The 24,013-nt window shown below is 38.5% G+C and overlaps 1 protein-coding gene across 3 annotated transcripts; it reads left to right on the top strand.

Annotated features, from left to right (window-relative positions):
- The first annotated feature begins 327 nt into the window (after positions 1–327).
- LOC105231809 (xaa-Pro aminopeptidase 2) lies at positions 328–21,499 on the top strand. Of its 3 annotated transcripts, none has more exons than XM_011213275.4 (11): positions 328–449; positions 10,224–10,614; positions 16,829–16,908; positions 18,737–19,060; positions 19,126–19,470; positions 19,527–19,639; positions 19,699–19,966; positions 20,037–20,481; positions 20,555–20,623; positions 20,698–20,870; positions 20,938–21,499. In XM_011213275.4, the coding sequence occupies exons 2-11, from the start codon at positions 10,569–10,571 to the stop codon at positions 21,187–21,189; spliced, it is 2,115 nt and encodes a 704-aa protein (XP_011211577.2). In that variant the 5' UTR covers positions 328–449; positions 10,224–10,568; the 3' UTR covers positions 21,190–21,499. The 3 variants fall into 3 exon arrangements, with proteins under 3 accessions (XP_011211577.2, XP_011211576.2, XP_011211575.2); XM_011213274.4 differs by having other exon boundaries at positions 366–523; XM_011213273.4 differs by having other exon boundaries at positions 384–561.
- Positions 21,500–24,013: the final 2,514 nt, after the last annotated feature.

Raw genomic sequence — 24,013 nt, 5'->3', positions numbered from 1 at the left:
GCTGCCATCGTCACCGCATTTACGAGTTATGAACGCGCAGGCCAAACGCACAAACACTTAGCGCTAACTGTCGCTCTAAGCACAATATTGATATACATACATGTGTGTGCGTGTGTGTATTTGCGCCTGTCAAGCTGACAAAGAGGCAATTGCTGTTGTCGCCAACCAACAGCAGCGATTTTCTTTTGCTTAACCCATTTTGCCGCCAAAGCTCCGCTGACTTACCAAACGCATGAACTTTTTATTTCGCTGTATCGTTGTTGTATGTGCTGTTGCTCACAAACACACACAAGCGCATGCTGGCGCGCTGTTCGAAACATAATGCAATGAATTTATTTCGTACTTTGAGATTTTGAAAAAAATAGAAAATATTCTACGCTGAGCGTGGCGCGCGCATTTAGTTCGCTATTTGCTTTGCTTGCGTGCGGTTCGAGGAAAGCGAGAAAAACGTAACGGAAATTTATAGTTATTCGTTATTCTAAGTCTTTTGACACACATAACATTGGCCTATGCAATATATATGGTATACACGCGTGTGACGAAAGTGCAAGTAACCAACAGGTTAAACAAATTTTGAAAGAAAAAATAAAAATTGTGAAATTTTTGTTGCTGAACATCAGCTGATTGTATAGAAAATTCGAATTCGTTAAAAAAACAACTACAAAACTTGTAATGATATTGTATAGTAATAACTACTATAAAGTCACACACTGCGTATGAGTAACGTTGCTGCCTAAAAAAGTGTTACAAATTAAAAGGACGATTTAGCAGCGCGCCACATACACATATATTTTATGTACATTTATTTTGCACGCATCGTTGCTTTTCCAATCTTAAATGTTGACGCGGTCATTGCCAAGAGTTCAAAAATAAAAAAAAATTGTCGAAATTTTCAGTTTTCAAGGTGTTTTGTGATTGAAAAAAAAAAAAAATACAAAAAAAAGTTTAAAAAATATTTGGCTCGTTGAAAAAAGTTTTTGAAATATATACGCAACATAATTTTATTTGGCACTGCCTCAGCTGTGCGCCGCATGAGTCACTTGTTTTTTGTATTCGCAGCCAATTAGCGAGCATATAAACAAAATAGTACTTTGTATAGTAAATTTTGCGCGCGAGTGTAGCTAATTGCAGAAAATAATTATTAAATTAGCGCTTCCTCGTTTTATTTACAATTATTTAGATACAAAATTAAAATTTTTTTTTTTTAATTTTGTAACTTTCATACTCTGCAATTCTCAAAAAATTTTCACACATGCACCTATGTACATACATACATATGTATAAGTACATATTCCAATATATTGGCGTGTTTACATGGCATGCGTCGGTGGCAAATGATTGCTGCTCCATATAAATAAGCAAAATTTCGATTTTAAAATAGCCAGAGCATTAATTATCGTGCGGAATGTTCATGTTCAATGTTCAGGCAAACAATATGTAGTCTTATACATACAAAAGTACATATGTATGTACATATGTTTATGAACGAAAAACATCCAAATTTCTATGAAGCTTCATTTGAAAAGTGTATCTGCTGTTTTGCGGCCTAAATCAAGTGCAATATGCTGAGGAACACACACACACTCACATTCACGTTCTCGTTTGTTTGGCCCAAATCAACTGGTCGCGCCGCGTACGTGTGGAGTTCATAAATTTCGAATGTTTATTCTTTCAGTTTATTTTAATTGTTTTGAACTATTTCTTTCTGCCGGCTGAAACACTTGACATGGAGGGGGTGAATTTGGTGTTAATGCTTTTGGGTTAAGACAATGCTGCTCACCAAGTGTTTATATGTAATATAGGCAGTTATGTGATTCTTCAAATTCATTTGTGGTACTTTATGATAAGGTAGTATCATGAAGTATCGTTAGCAAGTTGTTAAAGCTTAAAAAAATAAATTTTATTACCTGAAAGTACTAGAGTATTTGGAGCAGTGACGGTTTCAAGTCGAGGTTTGGGTGTCAAAGTCTACAAATATTAACATTTTAACACAAATTCGGAAAAAATTTACGAAGTAACATCAATAGTAAAAGTTATTTGGCAGGAAATCCCCCAAAGAAATTCTGAACTTTGAGTTTTGGAATTGTTTCAGTACAGTTTGAGTACGCGTCACCAGCAAAGAGAAAATGGAAATCCTCCTATGACTATGTCCTGCCTTATCTAAAACTTCTCTTAGAGCTTCGCGGTTCAAAACACTAGATGAGGTACCAAATTTTGATATTAACTCGCTGTTAATGTTAGAAAAAAGCGTTGATGTCCGGTATATGTTGAATACTTCAGCTTAAACTGAATATTCCTCTGGCGTTACAAAGCAATTTATGGCGTGACAGTGGGCCAGTTAAACCCAACCTGATACTGTAACAACCCGGGAATGTTTATTATTGTTCGAGAGAACATTGACTGGTAACTGGCGAATGACATTGGGTGATGTTTTGCTCCAAGGCCTGAATCGGAGCGGTAGCGATGGTCCGCATAGACTTTAGACAACCAGAACCGGCCCAAAACGTGAAATTATCTGCTCACCGAAGTGTTCTCTCAATAAATCCATTGATTGATGCGATGCGTGAGAAGTGGCGCCGTCTTGTTGAAACCGGATTTCCGGATGAAATGGCACATCTTGTTAAGTTCGAGCTTTGCTCTCTCTCCAAAAAATTTCTGAATTTATAAAAGAGATAGCATACCCGCTCGCTATTCTTTCCCCCCCTTCATTATACCAGAATAAAGATGTTTATTTCATTTGCTGCTCTCCACGTTTTGCCGAATCGAGCACAGCTAATAAATCATTCGTAGTTTGCTTATAAATGACATTGTTGAATGCGGGGCAAAACATTAATGCTTTAAATAGAATTTATGGCTGCAATGATAACATCTTCACCTTACTAATTACCTTCGCTGATCATTATTCAATCGGAGTAGTTGTGTGTTGTTTACAAATTTACATTTTAAGCATAATTTTTGGTAATATTCCTATCTGTCGTATATACCGTAATCTCTGGTTAGAAAACTCGATTAATTTTTAGAAGTTTATATACTTTATTCTATTTCCATCAAATATTAAAGTCTAGATCAGTTCTTTAAGTTTAAGCTTACTTTCCAATACTATCTTTGTATTTGCCTGACTCTATACTCTACATTATAAATGGTATATATTCCAGTATGCCAGAATTGGCTGTGGGACCATAAGGGGTTAAATGAAGACTGGTTGAGGCAAAAATATACCTTCCATTAAAAATTACTCGTATTTTGTCGAGTATTTCTTTTCCTACCTCAAATATGTATATTTCCTACATTGAAGTTCCCATAGAAGAATTCGTCAGGTCTTGGAACACCGCAAAATTACTTACATATGCATGTCGGTATAGTATGATTGGTCAATATACTGGAAGACTACATGTTTTAAGAAGGAGAAAACTTGAGATGTCGCCTTTAAAAACTATTTATATGGAGAATGCAATGCAGTTTGGACGGAAAAGTCTTAAAATGTAATCAAATACACCGAGTTGTTGACTGGTACATAATTGGCTCTCATTAAAGAGAATAACGCGACTTCTCTTTTAACCAATATATTATTAATTTTGTATCCTAAACTTAATCACGTAGTTTGGAACACCCTGATCGAAACGTCGGAGACCTTATAAAGTAGTATTTTACATGATCAGCGTGACGAGCTGAGTCAATTTAGCTGTGTTCGGCTGTTGGTCTATCTGTATATACTCGAATTAGATTTTGAGATATCGATTCTCTCACCAAGTAGCTGCTCATTTATCGGAATCGGCGATATCGGCTCATTATGGGATATAGCTGTCATATAAACTGACTAATCAAAATTAAGCTCATGTATGAAAAACTTTTTCATTTTACCGGATATCTACCTGAAATTTGGCATGATGTATTGACCAAGATATTGCTACAATTTTCAAAAATATTATACAGATTGGAACACTATAGCATATAGTTGCCATACAAACTGCACGATCAAAATTAAGTTTTTGTGTGGAAAGCACATTTATTTAAGCAGATATCTGCAAATAATAATATGTATACTATTACTTATGTAATCAGATATACCAATTTCACATATTCAAATCTTCCAGTAGAATTGGCTTATTGTAAAGTCTTGAAAAAAGTATCACAAAGTGAGTGGCACACGTCCTTGACACCATCCATATATGCCACTTTGTCGCATATGACCTTTGACAGCAAGTGTTGGACGCATTACAATTCGCCCACAAAGCAAATGTCATAAATAGTTGCTTGCAACATTGTTTGCCAGCGCAATAAACAGCTGATATTTCCTTATGTACACACCCATACAACTATACATAAGTAGTACATGCATACATGGACACAAGTAAACAAGTACAGGAAGGAAATACACACATGTGTGTGTCCGGTGTGTGCGTTTACGCATTTGTTGCATTGCCTAATATATGTACATACTCACGCACACATCTACGTACGTTTATGCAGCGCTACTTGCGTTTGCCAACGCTTAACTAATTTTATTAGATCAAAAAAGAAATATGAATTTGCATGGAATTTGCCCTTGTTGGCAGCTGTTGCATTCAACTGACGTTAGTGTAAATTGCTAGTATATTTAAGCTACAATTAAAAGTGTTGTTGTTGCATTTTTTTGCAACACTTGCAACCCACATAGCGCTTGGAACAAGGCAAGCCGTTGAAATGCCACCAACGACAATTTACTAAATAAACTATTACATTTAAATGAAGTGCATAATTTAGCTGCTTAGATGCTATATGATATATAATATATAGTATATATACATATATAATACTATCTACATATATGCCAAACACATGTACATGCATATAAGTACATACTTAGTATGTGTGCCTGTTGCCCATAGAAAGCCGCATTCATAATTGGCTGGCGCTGGAATGAGCAAGCAAGCATACAATTTCATTAAATTAGAAAAGTATTTTTTATTTATTGGTTGGGCTCACCAAATTTGGCAACGTCGGAAGGTCGCGTTTGTTCTAACCAATAATTCTAATTTGTCAATTCGTTTTTAATTAACCAGTAGCCAAATAAGTACGCTGAGTTTTTAGACGCATAGAGTGCGCAGCTTTCTACTGGCGTCGCTTTATTGTTAAGGCGTGGAATACAAAACTTATGAAAGCAACTTCAGTTTTTTGATTTTGAACTTCTTTTGACTTGAACTTCTCTTCCACCTAGTGTTATTCAACCGAAACGGTAACGGCTAATATGCACAGTGCTTCTTTTATTCGTCTAAACTTAGCAGCTTTCAAAACAAACAAGACATTCGTCCGAGAGGAAGCAATAAAATTTCGCTTCCGTTGCATGGTGGGTGTGTGAAGCACATTAACAAGCCCTCAAACTACGTATATATAATATACATACACACATAGATACTTAACGAAGTATATATGTATGTATTTCAAATGGTCAGTGGTGAGCACGCGGGTTTTTGGTTAAAAAAATCGAGTAGCACGTCCAAATCTTGCAACTTGTCCAGCAAAAAACCAGTTCTACGCAGGAACAAAAGCATTATGAATAATTGATGAATTATATGTACGTGCTTCAGATTTATCATTGCTGCTAAAAAGTGCTACTTGGTTTTGGCATTCCGATAATATGTTATATAAAAGGTGATCTATTTCGATGTTTCCTACTTTAATAAAGAAAAAACCTCAAATTTACAGGGGAATGTTTGTTATTCTTCGGAACAACTATCCTATATTATTAAAGGATTATCTCTTTCGTTGAGTCCAATTTTCGATGATTCGTTCGAGCATTTCGACTGGTAACTGGCGATTGACACGCATGATCTTTCACTCCAAATCCTGAATCGAAACGGAATTGTAAGCATAGACTTAAGAGTTTACATATCCGCACAGGAAAAAGTCTATTAGTATGATACCGCACGATCGTGGTGGCCAATCGATGGGCCCAAAACGCGAAATTATCTGCTCACCGAAGTGTTCTCTCAATAAATCTATTGATTGATGCGATGTGTGGGAAGTGACGCCGTCTTACATATCCATTAAGCTAAAAATGGAGCTCAAGGCCGAACAAAATTTTGGCTCGAATACGTCGAATCTTCTTGGAACTTTTCAAGAGCCCACAAAGCGATACGATGTCGTTTGGGAAGGTCGAGCGGCTTCAGTTCTTGCACATGCTGTATTTTATACGCTTTCAATATAAGATCACGACGTAAAATACGCTTATTCGTTCCATACGTAAGTCCGAGTTGCTGCAAACGGCGCCAAGTCGATTCTGCACGGTCTCACTCTAAGTTATGGATGCAATATTTTGTTCACTACTGGGTCTCAAGGTCCGAAATTAGGGGTAGTGAACATACCATAGTATCCAGAGTGGAATTGAGTTAGAGTTGTTATTTATTAAATCTGAATGACCGTCATATTATTAGGTGTAGTAAAAGGAAATCGTTTATATTTTGAATAGTCTACATCTGGCAGTTTAACATTTACAAAAATTATTCGCGATTAACGGGAACATGCAGTAATCAGTTGATGCCAGGTTCGGACTTTAAGGTGAGTGCATAAGAATGTCACATTAAGTTCCAGTGCTTCCAAGGAGTCTCTATTTGTGTGAGCGTCCTGGCACTGTCCCAGAGGAACACAATTTCTCTCCTAATAGGCAAAGCTGGGCACTTCTGCGATATTGCTTCCTTCACAAGGTCTAATTGTTGTATGTATTGATTTGAATTAAGAGTTTAAAATCAAAATTAAAGGAACTGAATCGGCGAAACCAAAACTTCGGGCAATTGGTTTTTATAACTACAGAACACTGTACAGATTACTGAGACTTTCTAAGGAAAAAAATGTATTTCTTTTTTTACACCTCCTTAGATTTTTCTTATATTTAATTGGATCTAGTGAACATCATTAGCCAGAACAAAAATTATCTAGCCATGATTTTAATATATAATTTCGCAATAAATGCAATTATTTCTTTAGTCTTAACCTCAGAACCTCTTAGCAAGTAGACCTGAATAAATACTAAGTATGTGTTTTAATCCTAGACAAATACTGTTAGGTCCAATACTGTAAAATTAAAAGTAGTAATTCAAATACAGAGTAAATCTTTCGCTACTAAATTAAAAAAAAAAAAATCATGTATAGCCGTCTACAGAAATTCCAAATCAATACCATTTTATATTGGCAGAGAATCTAGCAGATCATCACCAATCAGATAATTGCAAAGAAAGTTCCATGAAAACGACTAAATATAAGAAAAATTTCAAAGAATATAAAAACAACTATATTTTTAGCAAAAGTACAGCATAAAAGATTTTTTTTGCCGATTTTAGTGTACTCGTTTCAGACTAAAATGTATCTTCTGCAATGTTAACATTAATAAAGACGAGCCGTTATAAGCATAATGACAATTATTGACTTTGTATCACGTTTACTTGCTTAGACTGATCTAAAAAAATAATGTGCTTGCTCATATGCAATTTTTACTCTTCAAACGGAATAATACAGTGCTCACATCTCTATTAAAAATGAATAACATTAATTCTATTATAAATACTGCAATGAACTGCACCCGCTCGTCATACCCTTATCTGTTGAAAAAATGCAAATTTGCTTGGCGTTGATAATCAGTAAAGAATGTGGGACAAGGAAAAACTTTTAGATTACTATTAGAAAAACAAAACTTTATAGTATTAGTCAAGTGTACCAGATGCTATGGAAATTAGTAGAACAAAAAATAAATATAATATACATATATAAAAATATAATTGAGTATCTCGAGACTTTTGGCGAAACACTAACGATGTGTGGTCTGACATTATGTAGTACAATTCCTCGTCTATTGGCCAATTCTGACCGCTTTCAAGTGATTGCTCTCATCAGACGGTGCAATTGTAGACAGTATAGATCCGATTTTAAAGTTTAGTCATTCATCATTTCAAGTCCAACAAGACCATTTACGATTTCAATTGCTTGGCTTGCGTTTTTGTCTTTATAGTAGGAAAAATATAAAACATGGTATATATTAGAGATGGTCTAAAAGAGAATGTTTTTTTTCGCTTAGTGCTCTGAAAAATTGGTTGATAGGGAGAGGTTCTCTACCTAACGGTTTTCAACATTTTTCTCATTATCAGATAGAAAAATTTGTATCTCGCCGGAAATAGTCGATTTCATAACAGAGCGCCAGTCGTTCATCCTTTTCGCTGTTTGACGACAATTAAAGATTTTAAGTGTAGATAGGTCTTTTTTCTCCTGATCTCTCCAATAAAGTGAAAATCTTCCTCTTTCTCTGCTTTCCCCGGTGGTTGCTGCGTCGAGCAGGAGTGTTTTTATCCATTAATGTGTTGTTTTTGGCCAAAAAGTCGCGCACAAGAAACGATGTGTGTGAGCAGGGGCATTATCGTGGTGCAATTTTTTGATAGGTAAAAATCGAAGACCATCCAAAACACGTGCAAGCAAAGCAGCTGTCAACAATTAAATGAATATTCAAAATGGCCGAGCTTGTCGGCATAAGTGAGAGACATGAGTACCAACATAACGCCACAAAAAATTCGAAATTCGAATATACGTAACCCGTGGAAATTCAAAATTTGCGATACTTTTTGAACACACCTCGTATGTCGTACAGCTCATCGTTCCATCGATTGCGGTATTCGCCATTGCCGCATGGACGATAAATATGCCGTGGAACCTTTCTCTCGAAAACTCGTAACGCCAACTCATCAGATGTTGTCATCGTCCATGCCTCTGCACCATATAGCAGGATGATGAGTGACTTTTAGAATTTGGTCTAAGTTTGTTGAAAGAGAACTTTACTTCTCAATTGCCTACTCATTCCGAAGTAGCACCTCTTGGTAAGACTTATTCTGCGAGGGATTTCGAGACTAGCGGTGTTGCTGGCGAAATTATCTATGGTACCACTCCGAAATTCACTACTAGACTTATTTGCTTCGCTTCGTTGTCCATTCTAGAGAAAGCAGAATTAACGGCGTGGTTGTTATGGCCAATGATATAGATGTCATAGACGCCAGCAGTTGTAGTCCTACGATGGGGAGTCGCCCTGTCTGAAACCTGGTTCGGTATCGAACGGCTCGGAGAGGTCCTTACCGATCCTGACGGAGCCTTTGGTGTTGATCGACGTCAGTTTACACAGCCGTATTAGTTTTGCGGGGATACCAAATTCAGACATCGCGGCATAAAGGCAGCTCCTTTTCGTGCTGTCGAAAGCAGCTTTGAAATCGACGAAGAGGTGATCGATTCTTCTTTCACGGGTATTTTCCAAGTTTTGGGGCATGGTGAATATCTGGTCAGTTGTTCCAGGTCTAAAGCCACACTGCTAAGGTCCAATCACTTTGTTGACGGTGGCCTTTAATCTTTCACATAATACGCTCGATAGAACCTGCGATGTTGTGGAGGCTTATACCATGGTAATTGGGGCAGATTGTGGGGTCTCCCTGTTTGTGGATCGGGCAGAGCACACTTAAATACCAATCTTCGGGCATGCTTTTGTCCGACTACATTATATAAAGAAGGTGATGCATGCTCTTCAGCAGTTCTTCGCCGCCGTGTTTAAATAGCTCGGCCGGCAACCCATCGTCCCCCGCCGCTTTGTTGTTTTTGAGACAAGTAATTGCTATTGGAATTTCTTCTTGGTTGGGCAATGGAACGTCGAACTTCTGCTCCTTCGATTGAGGAATCGATTTCACCATTGTCAGGTGTTATGCTTTTACTGCCATTCAGTAGGTTGGAGAAGTGCTCTATCCATAATTTCACAATGCTCTGGGTATCAGTCACTAGATAGTATACTATCTACTGACGTACATATATACTTCCCCGTACCTGTACGTAGCCTCTTCTTACTTGCTTATTAACAATTTATATGCAAAGCACACATGTCGTAAAGGAATTCTTAATAATAAAAATGCTCGAGCAAATCTTTAAGATTTTCTATTTTAATTTAACTACGCGTGTCATTAGAGAAACAAGCCCACTAGACGCGTATCTCGCATATCTAACGTGTGAACAAATGTGCGCGTGTATGTATGTATGTATGTCTCCACTAATGCAGAAAACAGATAAAATATTAAAATCTCAGTCGCTCAAGCGCGGCAGCAACAATGTGTGCGCAACGATTAAGGCATCTGTGTTGTTTACTTCGCACTTTAATCGCTAATCAAAAAACGGGCGCGATAACGAAACCGCATTCACCGCAACGCAACCGCAAATGTCTTCTCTTTCAGATAGCGCTACCGGGTAGTGTCAGAGTGTGCGGGATCTAAATTGCGAACGGCCAAGCGTTCAATGCGATACATACAAGCATAGCAATTGCATTGAGGCCTAGAAAGTTTATGAGATTTGCGAAAAGAAAACTCACACCGCACTTTGCGGTAATTGCGGAAAAGTGATTTGTTGTGGCGACTGTGTGCGTGTGGGTGTGCGTAAGCGCTGAAGTCAGAGCCATTTGTGTGCCGCGCACGTTCGGATAGTCGCGAAACTTTATGAAAATTGTATGAGCAGCAATAACAATAACAACATAAACATCAACAACAACGGCAACAGCAGCTGGAGCAGAGCATTCCGCAAAGATGTCGACAGCTAAATGGATTTGGCGATTGGCGTTGAGCATTCTAGGTGAGTACATGTGTGCTGGCAGAGAGATATTCCTCACCGCTTGTTGTTTGTGTGCTCAGTGTTCGATGGTGGTAGCTAAAATGTGGAAAATATTTATGTCTTATTTTTATGACCGCCACTGTTGAAGTATTTTAATGTAATCCAACAATTTGTAGCGAAAAATCGACAAAGCTAAATGCTTGAGCTTCGATTGGCAGTAATTAAAATATTTTTGAATTTATTTTCGCTTTTCATATTTCGAAATACTTAATACAGGCACTTGTGGGGTTAATACTTTTAAAATGAAAACAAATAAAAAATTAAAAATCTTAATGCTGTGACCGTAGCCAAGAATTTGCAATCAATCAATTATAATTCTTTGCTGGAAGGCCCTTACATATACGAGGACGGCCCGTTAAGTAGTTAACAACAGCCGCTAATGACAATAAATCAAGCCGATGTTGCAATAGACGTTCTCATAGGCAGCTGCAGCCAAAATTTCATCGTACTTTTATACGATTCCCCGTGTTGAAGGGGTTCTCCCGCGGATTTTAGAAAAAAGAAAAACGAGGAATATCTGTCGCTGATTCTTCATCGGTGGGGATCGTCAAAAATTGGTTTAGTAAGTTTCAACATGATCGCAGATGAGTTTTGATGAGCCACAATTTGTTGTCTAAAACAAGGTTCCGGATAACATGAGGAAAGTCTACGATATTGTGTTTCCAAACTGCCAATTGCAGGTGCATGAGATGCAGAGATAGTAAGCATCTAAAAAAAATGCTTGAACTATATTCCGCATGAAATACTAGACATGAGGAAGCTGTCGGAACGATAGATGTCGCGCTTGGTAACTCCGGACAAAAAGCCTAACCGTGAAACCACTTCGCAGTACTATTTAAAGCAGTTTGAGTACAAGCCAAAAGAGCTTTCATGTTATTACCGTCGAGGACACATGGATCCACTGGTAGGTAGCAGAGACCAACCTACAGTCGAAATTGTGAGTTTCACCCGGCAACCTTGTTTCAAAGAAGGCGAATAGCGCAAACTGGAAAGGTGATGGCCATCGTCTTCTCGGATCTACTCAAGGTTTAATTTAGGAGCTAAATGACAACAAAAATTGTTTAGATTAGGATGTAGCTTAATTGGTTCGCCATATGCTTGACGCGAATTATAACAAACTCTGCGGCCTCATTGTCGATACCTCCAATGTATCACACCGTGGTGATGCTTACAACGAAGTCTCTCGCCAATGCGGAATAAGTGCACAATAGCGCTATTGTTTCCTGTGCTCTGCTCTAAGACATTTACTGCGGTCTTCTCGATTTGTCAGACCCATCCTGCGGGCGGCTGTCGCCACAAGACACTGACCAGTTAGTATTCAAATCATGTTTCTACAGTCTCTTCTATCGAGTGCCAATAGGAATTTTATGTACTTCCGATCTAACGTTTTGCAAATGACTTTTGCAATTTTGGTTTCCAGGTAGCGCGGCTATCGGGTTATCGGGTTTAAATTTTCTTTATCATGCTTCTGTCAAGATCGGCGTATAGACAATGCATAGGTTTCCCAATGTTTTTGGTAATCTCGTCCACTATTTCATTGCCATCTATGCCTTTGTGGCCTGGCGCCCAGTAGAGGTAAAGTTGCTTGCTTCTGACAACACTCTCCCCTGTCGCCGTGCTTCCTAGCCAAGGTTACTACTGTGATTGCAGTTGCATTAGAGGCCAACTCCGCGGCTTTAGCAATAGCAAAGACCTCAGCGTGAAATATACTGTACTGGTCCAGCAAATTAAAATGTTGCCTTATTCCTAACTCTGGGCAGTATATTCCAGTATAAACTCCATCGTCCATTTTCGAGCCATCAGTATAGATGTTTAGAGTGTTGAGCGTGGCTAACATACGAGTACCTTTGCGTAAGGTATCTTTTCCACATCAATATGGATAGTTCATAGAATGACAAAAGACACTTCGACTCAAAACTATATTTCTACTGCACAATAACTAAGCTAAGTGAATGCAAGCCAATGTCAAGCAGCAGTAGCTTATTCCATTAGTTTCGAGTGATCAACTGCGCATCAGATGGCGCCAGTCGAAGTCATTTCATATTGTTGGGTATAAAATGTAGCCAAGCGAGCTATGGCGCTGGCACCCTTGTTCTACAGCATGTGCTTGAAGAAGCTCAAAATGGTAACAGGGATCTGTTGTATCGAATTATTGGACAGAGTCGAAGCCAAATTCTAAAAAAAAGGAACCATTCGTTAAAGAAAATGTATTTTTCCACCAGTCCGACTTTACATCTTCTTCTTCTTTATTGGCATAGACACCGCTTACGCGGTTATAGTCGAGCTTATAATAGTGCGCCTTGTAAAATTTAGTATTTGTTCGCCGAGAGAGGATTTTACTTTGCAATTGCTTACTCTGTCCGAAGTAGCACCTGTTTGCAAGAATCATTCTACGTTGGATTTCGAAACTGACGTTCTTGTTAGTGTGAATGCTGGTTCCAAGACAGATGAAATTTCTACGACTTCGAAGTTATGACTGTCATCAGTGAAGTGAGAGCCAAGTCGGGAAGCAACCACTGTTCATTTGATGACAGAAGATATTTCGCCTTGCCCTCGTGCACTGCCAGACCCATTTGCTTCGCTTCCTTATCCAGTCTAGAGAAGTCAGAACTAATGGCGCGGATGTTGAGGCCTGCGATATCAAAATCATCGTCGTTCATCAGCAGTTGTACTCATACTTTATCACAGTAAAATGTTGAATGGAAAAACTTAACCTCACTAATTCTTGTGAATTGAATCAAAAGATGGTTGTGTTGAAAAGTGGCACGCCATTTTTCTAAAACTTTCCTTGTTCATTTACAGGTTAAATGCTGATCGTACCGTTCTTGCTCCAAGTTCATTTCAAAAGCATATAGTACATACATTTCAAGTGAAATTGTAGTTAAAAAAAATAAAAAAATTTCAATAGTATTTGCAACTCAAAACCTTAGAATAACGGTCTTCAAACTACAACTAAAAACTGAATTTTCAGAAAATTCTATTTCCGAAAGCCACTTCAAATTCATTAAACACAATGTCTACATAAACTATACATACAAACAAACATCGAGCCTTTTTCTGTTGATAGATAGATTTTATTTTTAATTCGTTCACGTCATGAGTGAATACGTCGGTGCACGGTGCGTATACGTGATTAATAATATCGCTTCGCTTTTTAGTAATTTCATATTTTTAACAAGCATGACTCTGTCGACATTTAACAATAACATAAAGTATTTAGAAATATTTCATAGAAATCTTTTTCGAAAATCTTCTGTCATGGTACTTTGGAAATAAATCAAGCGTTTATGCTTGCGCTGCTGCCGCCATAGTTGTGTGATGTGGTCGTTGGCTGCGGTAATTATGATCGGTAGTAGCGTCATCACTCAACTGTGGCAGCATCAATCCACAGTGGGCCATATGCTCTTAATTCGGTTGCCGACCATGAAATTGGTTCAACGGCACTTTTTATTTTTTCGTATTTTTTATATAAAAAAATAGTATATATTAATGCGTAAAATTTCCTAGGGGATTTTTCAATTATTTATTTGTAGTCTGTCAGCTCACGCATAACAATGCTATAAACGAATATTATATTTAGTTTTTAAAGAGCGCTATGATTAAAGGGATATAGTTCAACGATTCACTTCAATGATGCATACAGAATTTTAAGGAACATTGTATTATAGTGATCCGTGGTAAAGAACATTCATTCGGGTGTGAAAAATTATTACAAAAAAAAATACAATGTCGATCTGATATCATGGTGGAAGCCCTTTCTTCTCCTAATTATACCCTGCTCTATAATTCCCCTTCGAATTGGATCGATAATTCGGTCGATAGAAGAGTATTCGCCTTTCTTGGAACAGGTTCACTTTTAGAAGTTCACTACTTCGATTATTCTGTGACACTTAGTGGGTATGCTTCGTGGGCGGTCACGAAAGAACTCTGAAACTTTTTCGAACTTTTTTAAACTGCGTCAAACACTGCTGGAAAACATATCGCGCCGACAGCTTTTTTATGATCAATATTTCATACATGTCGTCTTTTCAACTGCCTACAGTTTCAGTTATCAGCCGCGTATTCAATCAGTTGCCAGAAAATACGAGAGTGTGAACCTCGGACATGTTACGTGTGACGTGTAGAAGCCATTGTCGGGGCACCTGAGTGTAGATTATCAAAAAAAACGGAGAGTATCGATAATGAAGTTATTTGAACTAGCATGACACATACAGCTTCAAGCGGTCAAAACCAAATTTGGCGAAAAACTAACGAAGAATTTACGTAGTATCCGACGGTGCATTATCGTGGTGCAAAAACCAAGAGTTGTCGGCCCAAAATCCGGCTTCTTTTTACGAATAGCTTCGCATAAACGACGCATAATACTCAACTAGTATTCCTTGTTGAAAGTTTGGCTGGTTGAAAGAAACCATACCTCGATAATTGAATAAAACTGTCAACATAACCTTGATTTTTGACCTGCCTTGTTGTGGTTGCTTCGACTTCAGCACATCTTAGCCTCCATATTGGGTCGATTGATCGTCAGATTCCGGGACGTAGGCACAGATCCAAGACTCATCGCCAGTAGTAGTACGTTTCATCACATCTTAATAGTCGGAAACGACATTTTTTTTTGATAAAATTGAGTGATTTTGGAATCAATCGTGTTTTCACTTTTCTTAGGGCAAAATGATCTTCAAAATGGTTTTCATTGATTCTTTTGACATATAAACGTTGCCACTGGGATCACAGACTTTTAATCGACAATTCTCAAGCGCCAATTTCTTTATTTTTTTGACGTGATAATCATCAGTTGATAATGGTGGATTCTTTGAATAATTTTTACTAATAAAAACACTTGCCGCGCCAAACAACTATTACTGAAGGCGTTTTCCAACATTCTGAACGTTTCGGGATCAGAAATTTGTTTACGCACTCAAAATATAATGGATCTGGATACATATACATATATACTATGGCATATAGCTGTCATAAAAACTGAACGATCCGGATCAAGTGCTTGTATGGAAAACTTTTTCATTTCAGAAGATATCTTCACGCAAATTTGTCCAAGGCAATGGTAATGAAATATTTCCCAATCTCAGGTGAAATCATTCAGATCTAGTCATTATAGAGTCATATGTCTTTATCGCTCTAAGTAATGAATGAAGAATGAGGTCATTGATACAAATACTTTTTGAGCATTTTGAACACAGTCTTATTTTTTTAAACATATTTTGCAGACATTTTTTTCATTAATAAATATTGATGCTATGAACATCACCTTATAATTTATTATTTAAATTTTATGATAAATCTCATACTCCCACCTTAGTATCTTCGTGTCTCACACTTCTCTAAATAATATTTTCACAAAAATAGAGCAATAAATTGCGAATTTAATTTAAGTATTCAAAAATAACATTTCGAAATTCGCGCAACAGCTGTTGCAATGCTACAAATACAAGCAACAATATTTAATGTATAAATGAATGGGAAAATTAGTAGCGCTGACATAAAATTTGTGGCAAACCCCTCTAATTTGCACAAGCATTTCACCCAGTTTCTATGGCACCTACATATATAATACTCTCCTGTGTATGTTTGTTTAACATACATATTTCACCAAATTTTATGGACATTTTGACTTTCAGCTGACAAAATGCCGACACTCTCAATAAAAATATCTCCTGGCTATGATAAATGTGGGTGCCTTTGCAATTGCCATGCCAATATACTTTGTGCACAAAATAAGGGGGTGGGGGTGGAAAAACAAATTTGCTATTTGACGTTGAATTTGACTAAGATAGACGTGTGACGCATGTCAGCTATATTTATTGAGGCTAAATTATTTTAATTATTTTTGCACGAAAAAAAATCTTTTTAGAAGAGTGTTTACACTGAGTGCTATGAAAAAGCTTTCTCAATTCCTCAATTTTATATTGTGTACTCTTTTGTACTCTCCATTATTGGCAGTTTGTATTTTCAAATCTTTCAGCACCCAAATCCATAACAACATTTTAGGTAATCCAAATAATGCCGGTATTATGTCATTAGCAGAACCAATCCCATTTGTTGTTAACATTTTAAATGATCGCTCGAAAAGACTGTTTTCTTGTTACTAATGACTTAATGAGCAAGTGAATGATCAACTAATTGAGTTAATACTTTTGGTTGTGTTCTATTGTTTTTACAGTTGTGCTAGTCACCAGCTCAGCGGCCAATGAACCGACCGGATATTTTCGTGAGGTCTGCAAATATCGCAAGGGGAAATTGGTAAGTGGATTTTAAGATTTTTTTCCTCATTTATTTTTTTTAAGTATTAGCGATTTAAAAAATAACAATATCTGCTTGGCGTTATAGGATAATATAAACCCAATGATTATCTTCCCTCCGCACAACTGAGGCGAGGTTTTCAATCCGCAAACGAGCGGAAGTTGTCGACTCATAAGAGGCAATAGAGTTTCTAAAGCGAAAAATGTTTTGTCTAAGGATTTTCACTTTTAGAGCTTAAAACAAATAAAGAATTTCTATAAGTTTAGCGAGTACCGTAAAATATAATTTGGTTCTTGTACTAATTGTGGTCTAAACGAAACTTGCTGTGTATTTCTAAAAGCTCGAATTAAACACCTTGGCATACCACAGAGCAGTTGCTCGTCAGCTTTCAGTTATTAATGTTAGGTAATACCCAATTCGAGTACCTCAAGATATGCTCGGAAAGTAGGGATAATCATTGGAAATATCTCCTGATGATGGAGGACTTTCAAAGCCTTCTTTAAGTCGCGCGTTGCGGGCATTCAACTTTTAAAATAGTCTTTTGACTGCAATCCGCCTTCCTTGGAAAATTATCTGATGTAGTCAATTGTCTTCTCTTTCAATTACACTTAGGTTAGGTAAGGTTAATCTGGTAGGCCAATAAGCCATGCATAAACCAATTTTGATCCTTTGGGATACCAGATGGTGTTCAGCTGCTAGGTCCAAGAGTAGGTTGCTAGATTTAGGATGCCTGCGTTTGACGAAAACTTTAACAGAATTTGCGGTCCTACTATCGATACCTCCTCTAATGTATCGTGGGTACCCAAGATTCTGACAGCGTAGTCTTGCCAACACGAGACAAGTGCACAAGAGATGTTTCCTTGTTTCCCTGTGTCCTGCTCTAGACATTTCCTGCAGTCTTCTCGATTAGTCAGCCACATCCTTCGAGCGTGGGTCGCCACTAGACAGTGACCAGTTAGTATTCCCTTCATATTCCTACAGTCTCTTCTAGCGAGTGCTAATGGAAATTGGGTGTACTTTCGATTTATCGTTTTGTACATGACTTTAGAAGTTTTACACCCAGGTAGTTCGTTCCATCGAGTTTTGATCTTCTTTACCATGCTTCTGACCAGATGGTCGCCTAGACAGTGCATGGTTTCCCAATGTTGATCACGTTTTCGGATGTTAAGCATACACTAGTCTTGGCAATCTTGTCCACTATTTCATTACCCTCAATGTCTTTGTGGCCTGTCATCCAGTAGAAATGAAATTGCATACTTCTGGCAGCACTTTCCACTGCTGTCCTACTTTCCAAGACACTTTTGGTCGATATGCGATACGAGGTTAATGCATTGATGGCTGTCTACGTAGATGCCGACTATGGAATTGCCTGAAGGTGCATAAGAGGCCAGCTCTGAGGCTTTCGCAGTAGCAAAGACCTCAACTTGAAATGTTCTGCAGTGGTCCGGCAGATTAAAAGCTTGCCAGTACAGGGCAGTATATTCCCGCACCAACTCCATCGTCAGTTTTCGAGCCATCCGTAAGATTTTATATAATATAACCTCCTTATATCATCTCCCTCTCCTTCCTCCTGCTCTTTGGGAGTTTAAAATTCGAGCATTGCAGGAATGATTACATTTCCTTAACATCTTATGAACACTATAATTTCTGCTTTAAGAGAACTCCAGAAATACGGTCAAACCCAGAGCTTATTAAAAGAGCTGTTGCTTAGAGAGTTAAATTTCAAAAGGATTAAAAATTTATATTTTGTGTTAAGGGTATTTTATCTTACATTACTACTTCTTTTGCCTCACAATACAACGTCTAATTTTGTACTTGGTTCTTCCAGCTAAGACCTGTAACCGAATACCGGCAACGTCTGCATGCGTTGCGTGAACAAATGAAGATACGCTCCTCGCTGCGCGGTCTCGAGATCGATGCATACATATTACCACCTTACGATGAGCATTTGAATCAGGAAATGGCCGAAAATGACAAACGTGTGCAATATCTCACTGGTTTTACGGGTATCGGAGCATTTGCTGTCGTTACGGCGCGTTCGGCGGCGGTCTGGGTGGACAATCGCTATGTGCAGCAAGCCGATGCGGAAATCGACTGCGAATGGGAGCTTTATCGTCTGAACGATAGTGTAACGATAACGGGATGGCTTTCGGTTAGGGCAAATGGAGAGTTGATATAAGATACATAATTAAAATTTTTTTATTTTTATATTTGAAGGCTAAACTGTATGCAAATCAGCGCGTTGGTGCCGATCCACATCTTGTGCCGCACCATTTGTGGATGCGTTGGGAGCGCGAGCTGGGCAATCGGCTGCTGGTGCTTAGCAGAATCAATAACAATTTGCTGGATATGATATGGGTGGATCGTCCGCCAGCCTCTAATTTCACAATACGCGTGCAAGAACTACAGTTCGCCGGCGACAAGTGGGAGTTTAAAGTGGACGAGTTGAGAATGAAATTGCAGAAATTCAGTTGTAATGCCATGATCGTTACATCACTCACCGAGATAGCTTACTTGCTGAATATACGTGGACTGGACTTGCCATATACGCCGGTCGTGAAGGTAAGTTTGCCAAACATACAGCGAGAGGAAAGGAGTTTGTATTCGTTATTTTCCAGTCCTACCTCGTAGTGAGCCACGATGAGATCTTCTTCTACGTGGACCATAGTAAAATGACACAGGGCATTGACTTCCATTTGCGTACCGACTGTTACAACGAACGTTGTGTGAAGTAAAAATTATTTAATATTTTACATGTCACCTTTTCTAATCTACAAATTATTCTCGCAGAATTCGTGAATACAACAAAGTGTGGAGCGATCTGCGTACCTATGCGCAAATCTGGAAACGTGTACTCGTACCGGGTCCATGTGTGAATGAAGAAGGTGCTTCTGAGGCCGTCTACGCGGCACTACCAAGCAATATAGTTTACATCGAGGCTTCGCCCATAATTTTTATGCGCGCGCAGAAAACGCCCGAAGAGCAGCGAGGCATGCGTGAGGCGCATGTGCGTGATGCCGCAGCCATTTGTGAAGCCATGAGCATTTTAGAGAACAGAGTAAGTGTCCACGTATTCCGATGTATGTTGAAGTAATTTAGTTATTAGATGCTCTCATTTCGAAATCCAGTTCTTCATCGAGCAATGGACCGAGGAGAAGGTGAAATATGAGATCGATCGTTCGCGCCTCTCGCAGAATAATGCACGTGGTCTGTCGAAGCGCAGCGTTGTAGCTTTCGGCGAACATTCCGCATTACCGTACTACATTTCCAGCAATGTCACCGATATCGAAGTCACCGACCAGAGTTTATTGGTCATTGAATCGGGTGGCCAATATTACGAGGGTACAACCGATGTATCGCGTACGTTTATTTTCGGTGAACCGACGGCCGACATGAAACGCGCCTATACGAATGTGTTGGCTGGTATTTTGGTGCTGGCAAAGTTACGGTTTCCCTCCAATTTACGTGCATCCGGTGTGGATGTTTTGGTGCGTCGCTTGGAGTGGGAAAATATGGTGGATTATCCACAGACGACGGGTAGCGGTATAGGCGCCTACGGAGCGGTTAAGGAACGTAAGTTGAAGTATAGTTTGAAAACTTGTTTGCAGATATTTTCTAAGAATGAACTATATCTTTATACTCACAGCTCCAATTTCTATTGCTTACGGCGAAGAAGGCTCCCATGGTTTTCTGGAGGGCTATTTCTTTTCAAGCGGTGGGTGTTAACAGTTTTAGGGTTTGTAGTAAAGCAGCTGTTAATTATGGTTCGGTTTTTTTTCAATATTTTAGAGGCTGGTTTCTATCGACCTGGCGAGTTTGGTGTACGGCTAAAAAATGTGCTGGAAGTAGTCGACACAGGCAAGACGCATCCAAATGGCATGAAATTCCTGGAATTTCGCCAAGTAACTTTGGTGCCCTTTGAGCCAAAGTTAATCGATCCAACGCTTTTAAATGCAATGGAGGTAAGAAAAGTTGTACAGGTCATCAGAGCTTCGGTATTGATTAATTTTTTTATTGCTTCTCCACCAGAAACGTTACCTCAACGAGTACAATGCGAAAGTGCGCGAATTTGTCGGTGGCGAGTTGAAACGCCAGGGCAACATGCAGGCCTTCCACTGGATGATGAATAAGACCCGCCACATACGCGAGTATCTGCCGGAAGAGGAATATCGTGCGGCGCGTGGTTCGGGCAATCGTACACGCAGCTTTCTTACTGTGACAGTTCCAGCGCTGTTGTTGGGCTTAACCGTTTTAGGCAGCTTCCTAAAGTGGTTGCTCTAGTGAAATGTGGAAACATTAGCCGATTCTAAATTTAACTACTTAACTGAAATTTACTAGTATTGTAGGAAAAATAGAAGTAAATACTAATTAAATGTGTCATTAAGGCTAATCTAATTGACTTTAGCTAAATTATAGTGTTTACCGATGCACAATTTAAATAGTAATCGAAAATGATGTGCCTAATTCTCACTGTGTATTAGCTTTAAGCGTGTAAATAATGTGTATGTGCCTGTCAGTGTCCAATTCAAAATGTGAATTCAAACTGAATGTATTATTTTTTGTAATAAAAAACTAATTCAATCAAAATTTTGGACCATTTTGAAAAGTTTTCATAGAAGCAAGACGTTTATTGATCTTGGGAAAGCAAATTATGTGCGATCAAAGTGTAATATTGGATTACAGCTAGATATTACTGCGATCAAAGAGCAAAAGTAAGACAAACTGTCGATAAAGAATACTATTTGAGCGTTATACGTCGCTTTCCTCAAGCTATTTTCTGCAACAGACGAAAGTATGGGCCAACAACTCTTGCTTTCTTCAGCGTGATAAAGCACCATGTTATAGTGGTTCTTCGCGAATTTTTTTGTCCAAAACTCGACTCATATTGTTCCTTAACCATTATATTCGCCTGGCACTGTGCGACTACTAGCTATTCAGCAGGCTTAAAATACCAATGAGGGGACGCCGTTTTGTCGCGATTAAAGAAATAAAGGTTGAGTAGAAGATGGCCTTGAAGGCTGTACTGGAAAAATAATATTTCGACTCTTTCGAAGACTGGAAAAAGCTTTGGCTAAAGTATTATTGTTTTATAGGACGGGAATTATTTTGAAGGGCATGAAATTGATTGCAAAATTAAATAAACAATTTACACTTTATAAACAAATTCACCTTTATTTTTTGATCACAATACTATGTTCATTATTTAATCAACATCACACTTTTAACATCATCATTATCATCATCATCATCTTATATGCGTAGACATCGCTTACGCGGTTATAGCCGAAGTCTATGTCATCTTATAACTCGTACGCTCATCGTTGCATCGAATGTGATATTCTCCGTTGCCAATGTGAAACAAACCATAAATCTTCCGCAGAACCTTTCTCTCGAAAACTCGTAACTTCAACTTGTCAGATGTTTTCATCGTCCATGTCATATAGCAGGACAGGAAGCATAAGAGTTCTTGTAGAATTTGATATTTGTGAGTCGAGAGAGGACTTTACTTTTCAATCGCCTACTCAGTCCGAAGTAGCACCAATGGCAAGCGTTATTCTGCGTTGGGTTTCGAGGTAGATTTGCGACTTCGAACTTATTACTGTCAACAGTGATGTGGAAGTCTTTAGTCGCACTGATAAGGTCCAATCAGTTTGTTGACGATGGGCTTAAATCTTTCACACAGTACGCTCGAAAGAGCTGATGCATGCTTCTTTCATCGATCTCCGTTCTTCAGACGGTAATTGCTATTGGAATTTCTTTATGGTCGGGCATTGGAACGTTCGCTCCATCGTCATCGATTGGGGAATCGGGTTCGCATTTCATGGTGTTTTGCATTCATTGCTATTCAGCAGGCTCGGGGCATCGGTCATCTCTGGATATTCTACAAGAATATGCTCCGGTCTTGAAACCATCAGTTAGTCGCCACATCTTTTCGTACAGTTTTCGAGCACTACCCCTGTCGGCCAGATTGATGAAAACAGTATGTTATCGGTCAAAATCAGATATCGAAAATTCTGACAAATGAGTAGTTTCTTGGTGAAGAAAGGACTTATGGAAAATTACAGATCAATATATCAAAACCTGAAGGGCTAGTTTGCGAATAGATAGATAGTTAAATCCACTCAGGTGGTCACAGTGATACTTAATGTGGTCTACGCTGTTTCGTTCTGGGCGTTAAAAATTTCTTGGCAAACCTTATGTACCCTGTAATAAAAGGTGATCCATTTCGAGGTTCCCTACTTAAAAAAAAACACAGTTCATTTGAAAGAACATTCTTCTGCCGCAACCGAAATTCATCGAATTTCCGTGGAAGCTTATGATGATTTATGACTTTACCCCAAATGCTAGAAAGCGCATATGAAACGAAATCCAGCTAAATCGGCTGTTGTATTATGAGCTTCTGAAATTAATTGAAATTAGCGAGTGCCGAAAATCAGTGGGAACTTGCAACTTGACATGAGGCATTAATATTACAACATGACAACGTTCGGATCCATGTTGCAAGACTGGTTCACTTTTTGCCACCGGTGCAGTTCTTTTGGGTTGTAATCCATAAATTGGCAGAAAGATGGGGAAATGTTAAAGCTTCGTATGGCAGTACATTGAATTATATTCTACAATCCAATAGAAAAGACTCAGTCTTAGACTTGATCCCAAAGGGGGGTTTTCAATAGAGCCGCTACAAAAGTAGACCGATAGGGACAGCAAACAACGCCATATTTTTCCCGCTTTTTTGACATTTCTCTTCAGTAAGGATTACCATTTTATTGTGGAACGATATACGGTCCAACGAGTGGAAATTATTAAAATTTGCTGCCGAAATTCGAAGTCAGTGGCCTCAACTTAAGATCGTTACATCCAATTTATGGGCGTCATAATCATCCTGACAGATAAACAATTGAATCAACAAGCACAGTACAAAATATTCCCGGGCCAGTGAGACAGAGAAATGCCGGTAGTGTGGAGAATATTGCTGCCGCTAGCACCTAAATTGAGGAAAACTCAAATCAGTCGTTCTTAAGCGTTGGGCATCTCTGTGACGACGTTGTGGAGAACTACATCCCGAAAAAAATACGGTTTGGTATGGTTATGGGCCGGAGGCGTC

The sequence above is a fragment of the Bactrocera dorsalis genome, chromosome 2 (assembly GCF_023373825.1).
Source record: "Bactrocera dorsalis isolate Fly_Bdor chromosome 2, ASM2337382v1, whole genome shotgun sequence".
Classification (NCBI taxonomy): domain Eukaryota; kingdom Metazoa; phylum Arthropoda; class Insecta; order Diptera; family Tephritidae; genus Bactrocera; species Bactrocera dorsalis.
This window is presented reverse-complemented; position numbering and strand designations above follow the sequence as displayed.

Coding starts and splice junctions, on each gene's coding strand:
- LOC105231809 (XM_011213275.4), top strand. CDS start 10,569: ATGTCGACAGCTAAATGGATTTGGCGATTGGCGTTGAGCATTCTAG. Junction 19,471..19,526: donor CATATACGCCGGTCGTGAAG/GTAAGTTTGCCA, acceptor GTTATTTTCCAG/TCCTACCTCGTAGTGAGCCA. Junction 19,640..19,698: donor TACAACGAACGTTGTGTGAA/GTAAAAATTATT, acceptor TTATTCTCGCAG/AATTCGTGAATACAACAAAG.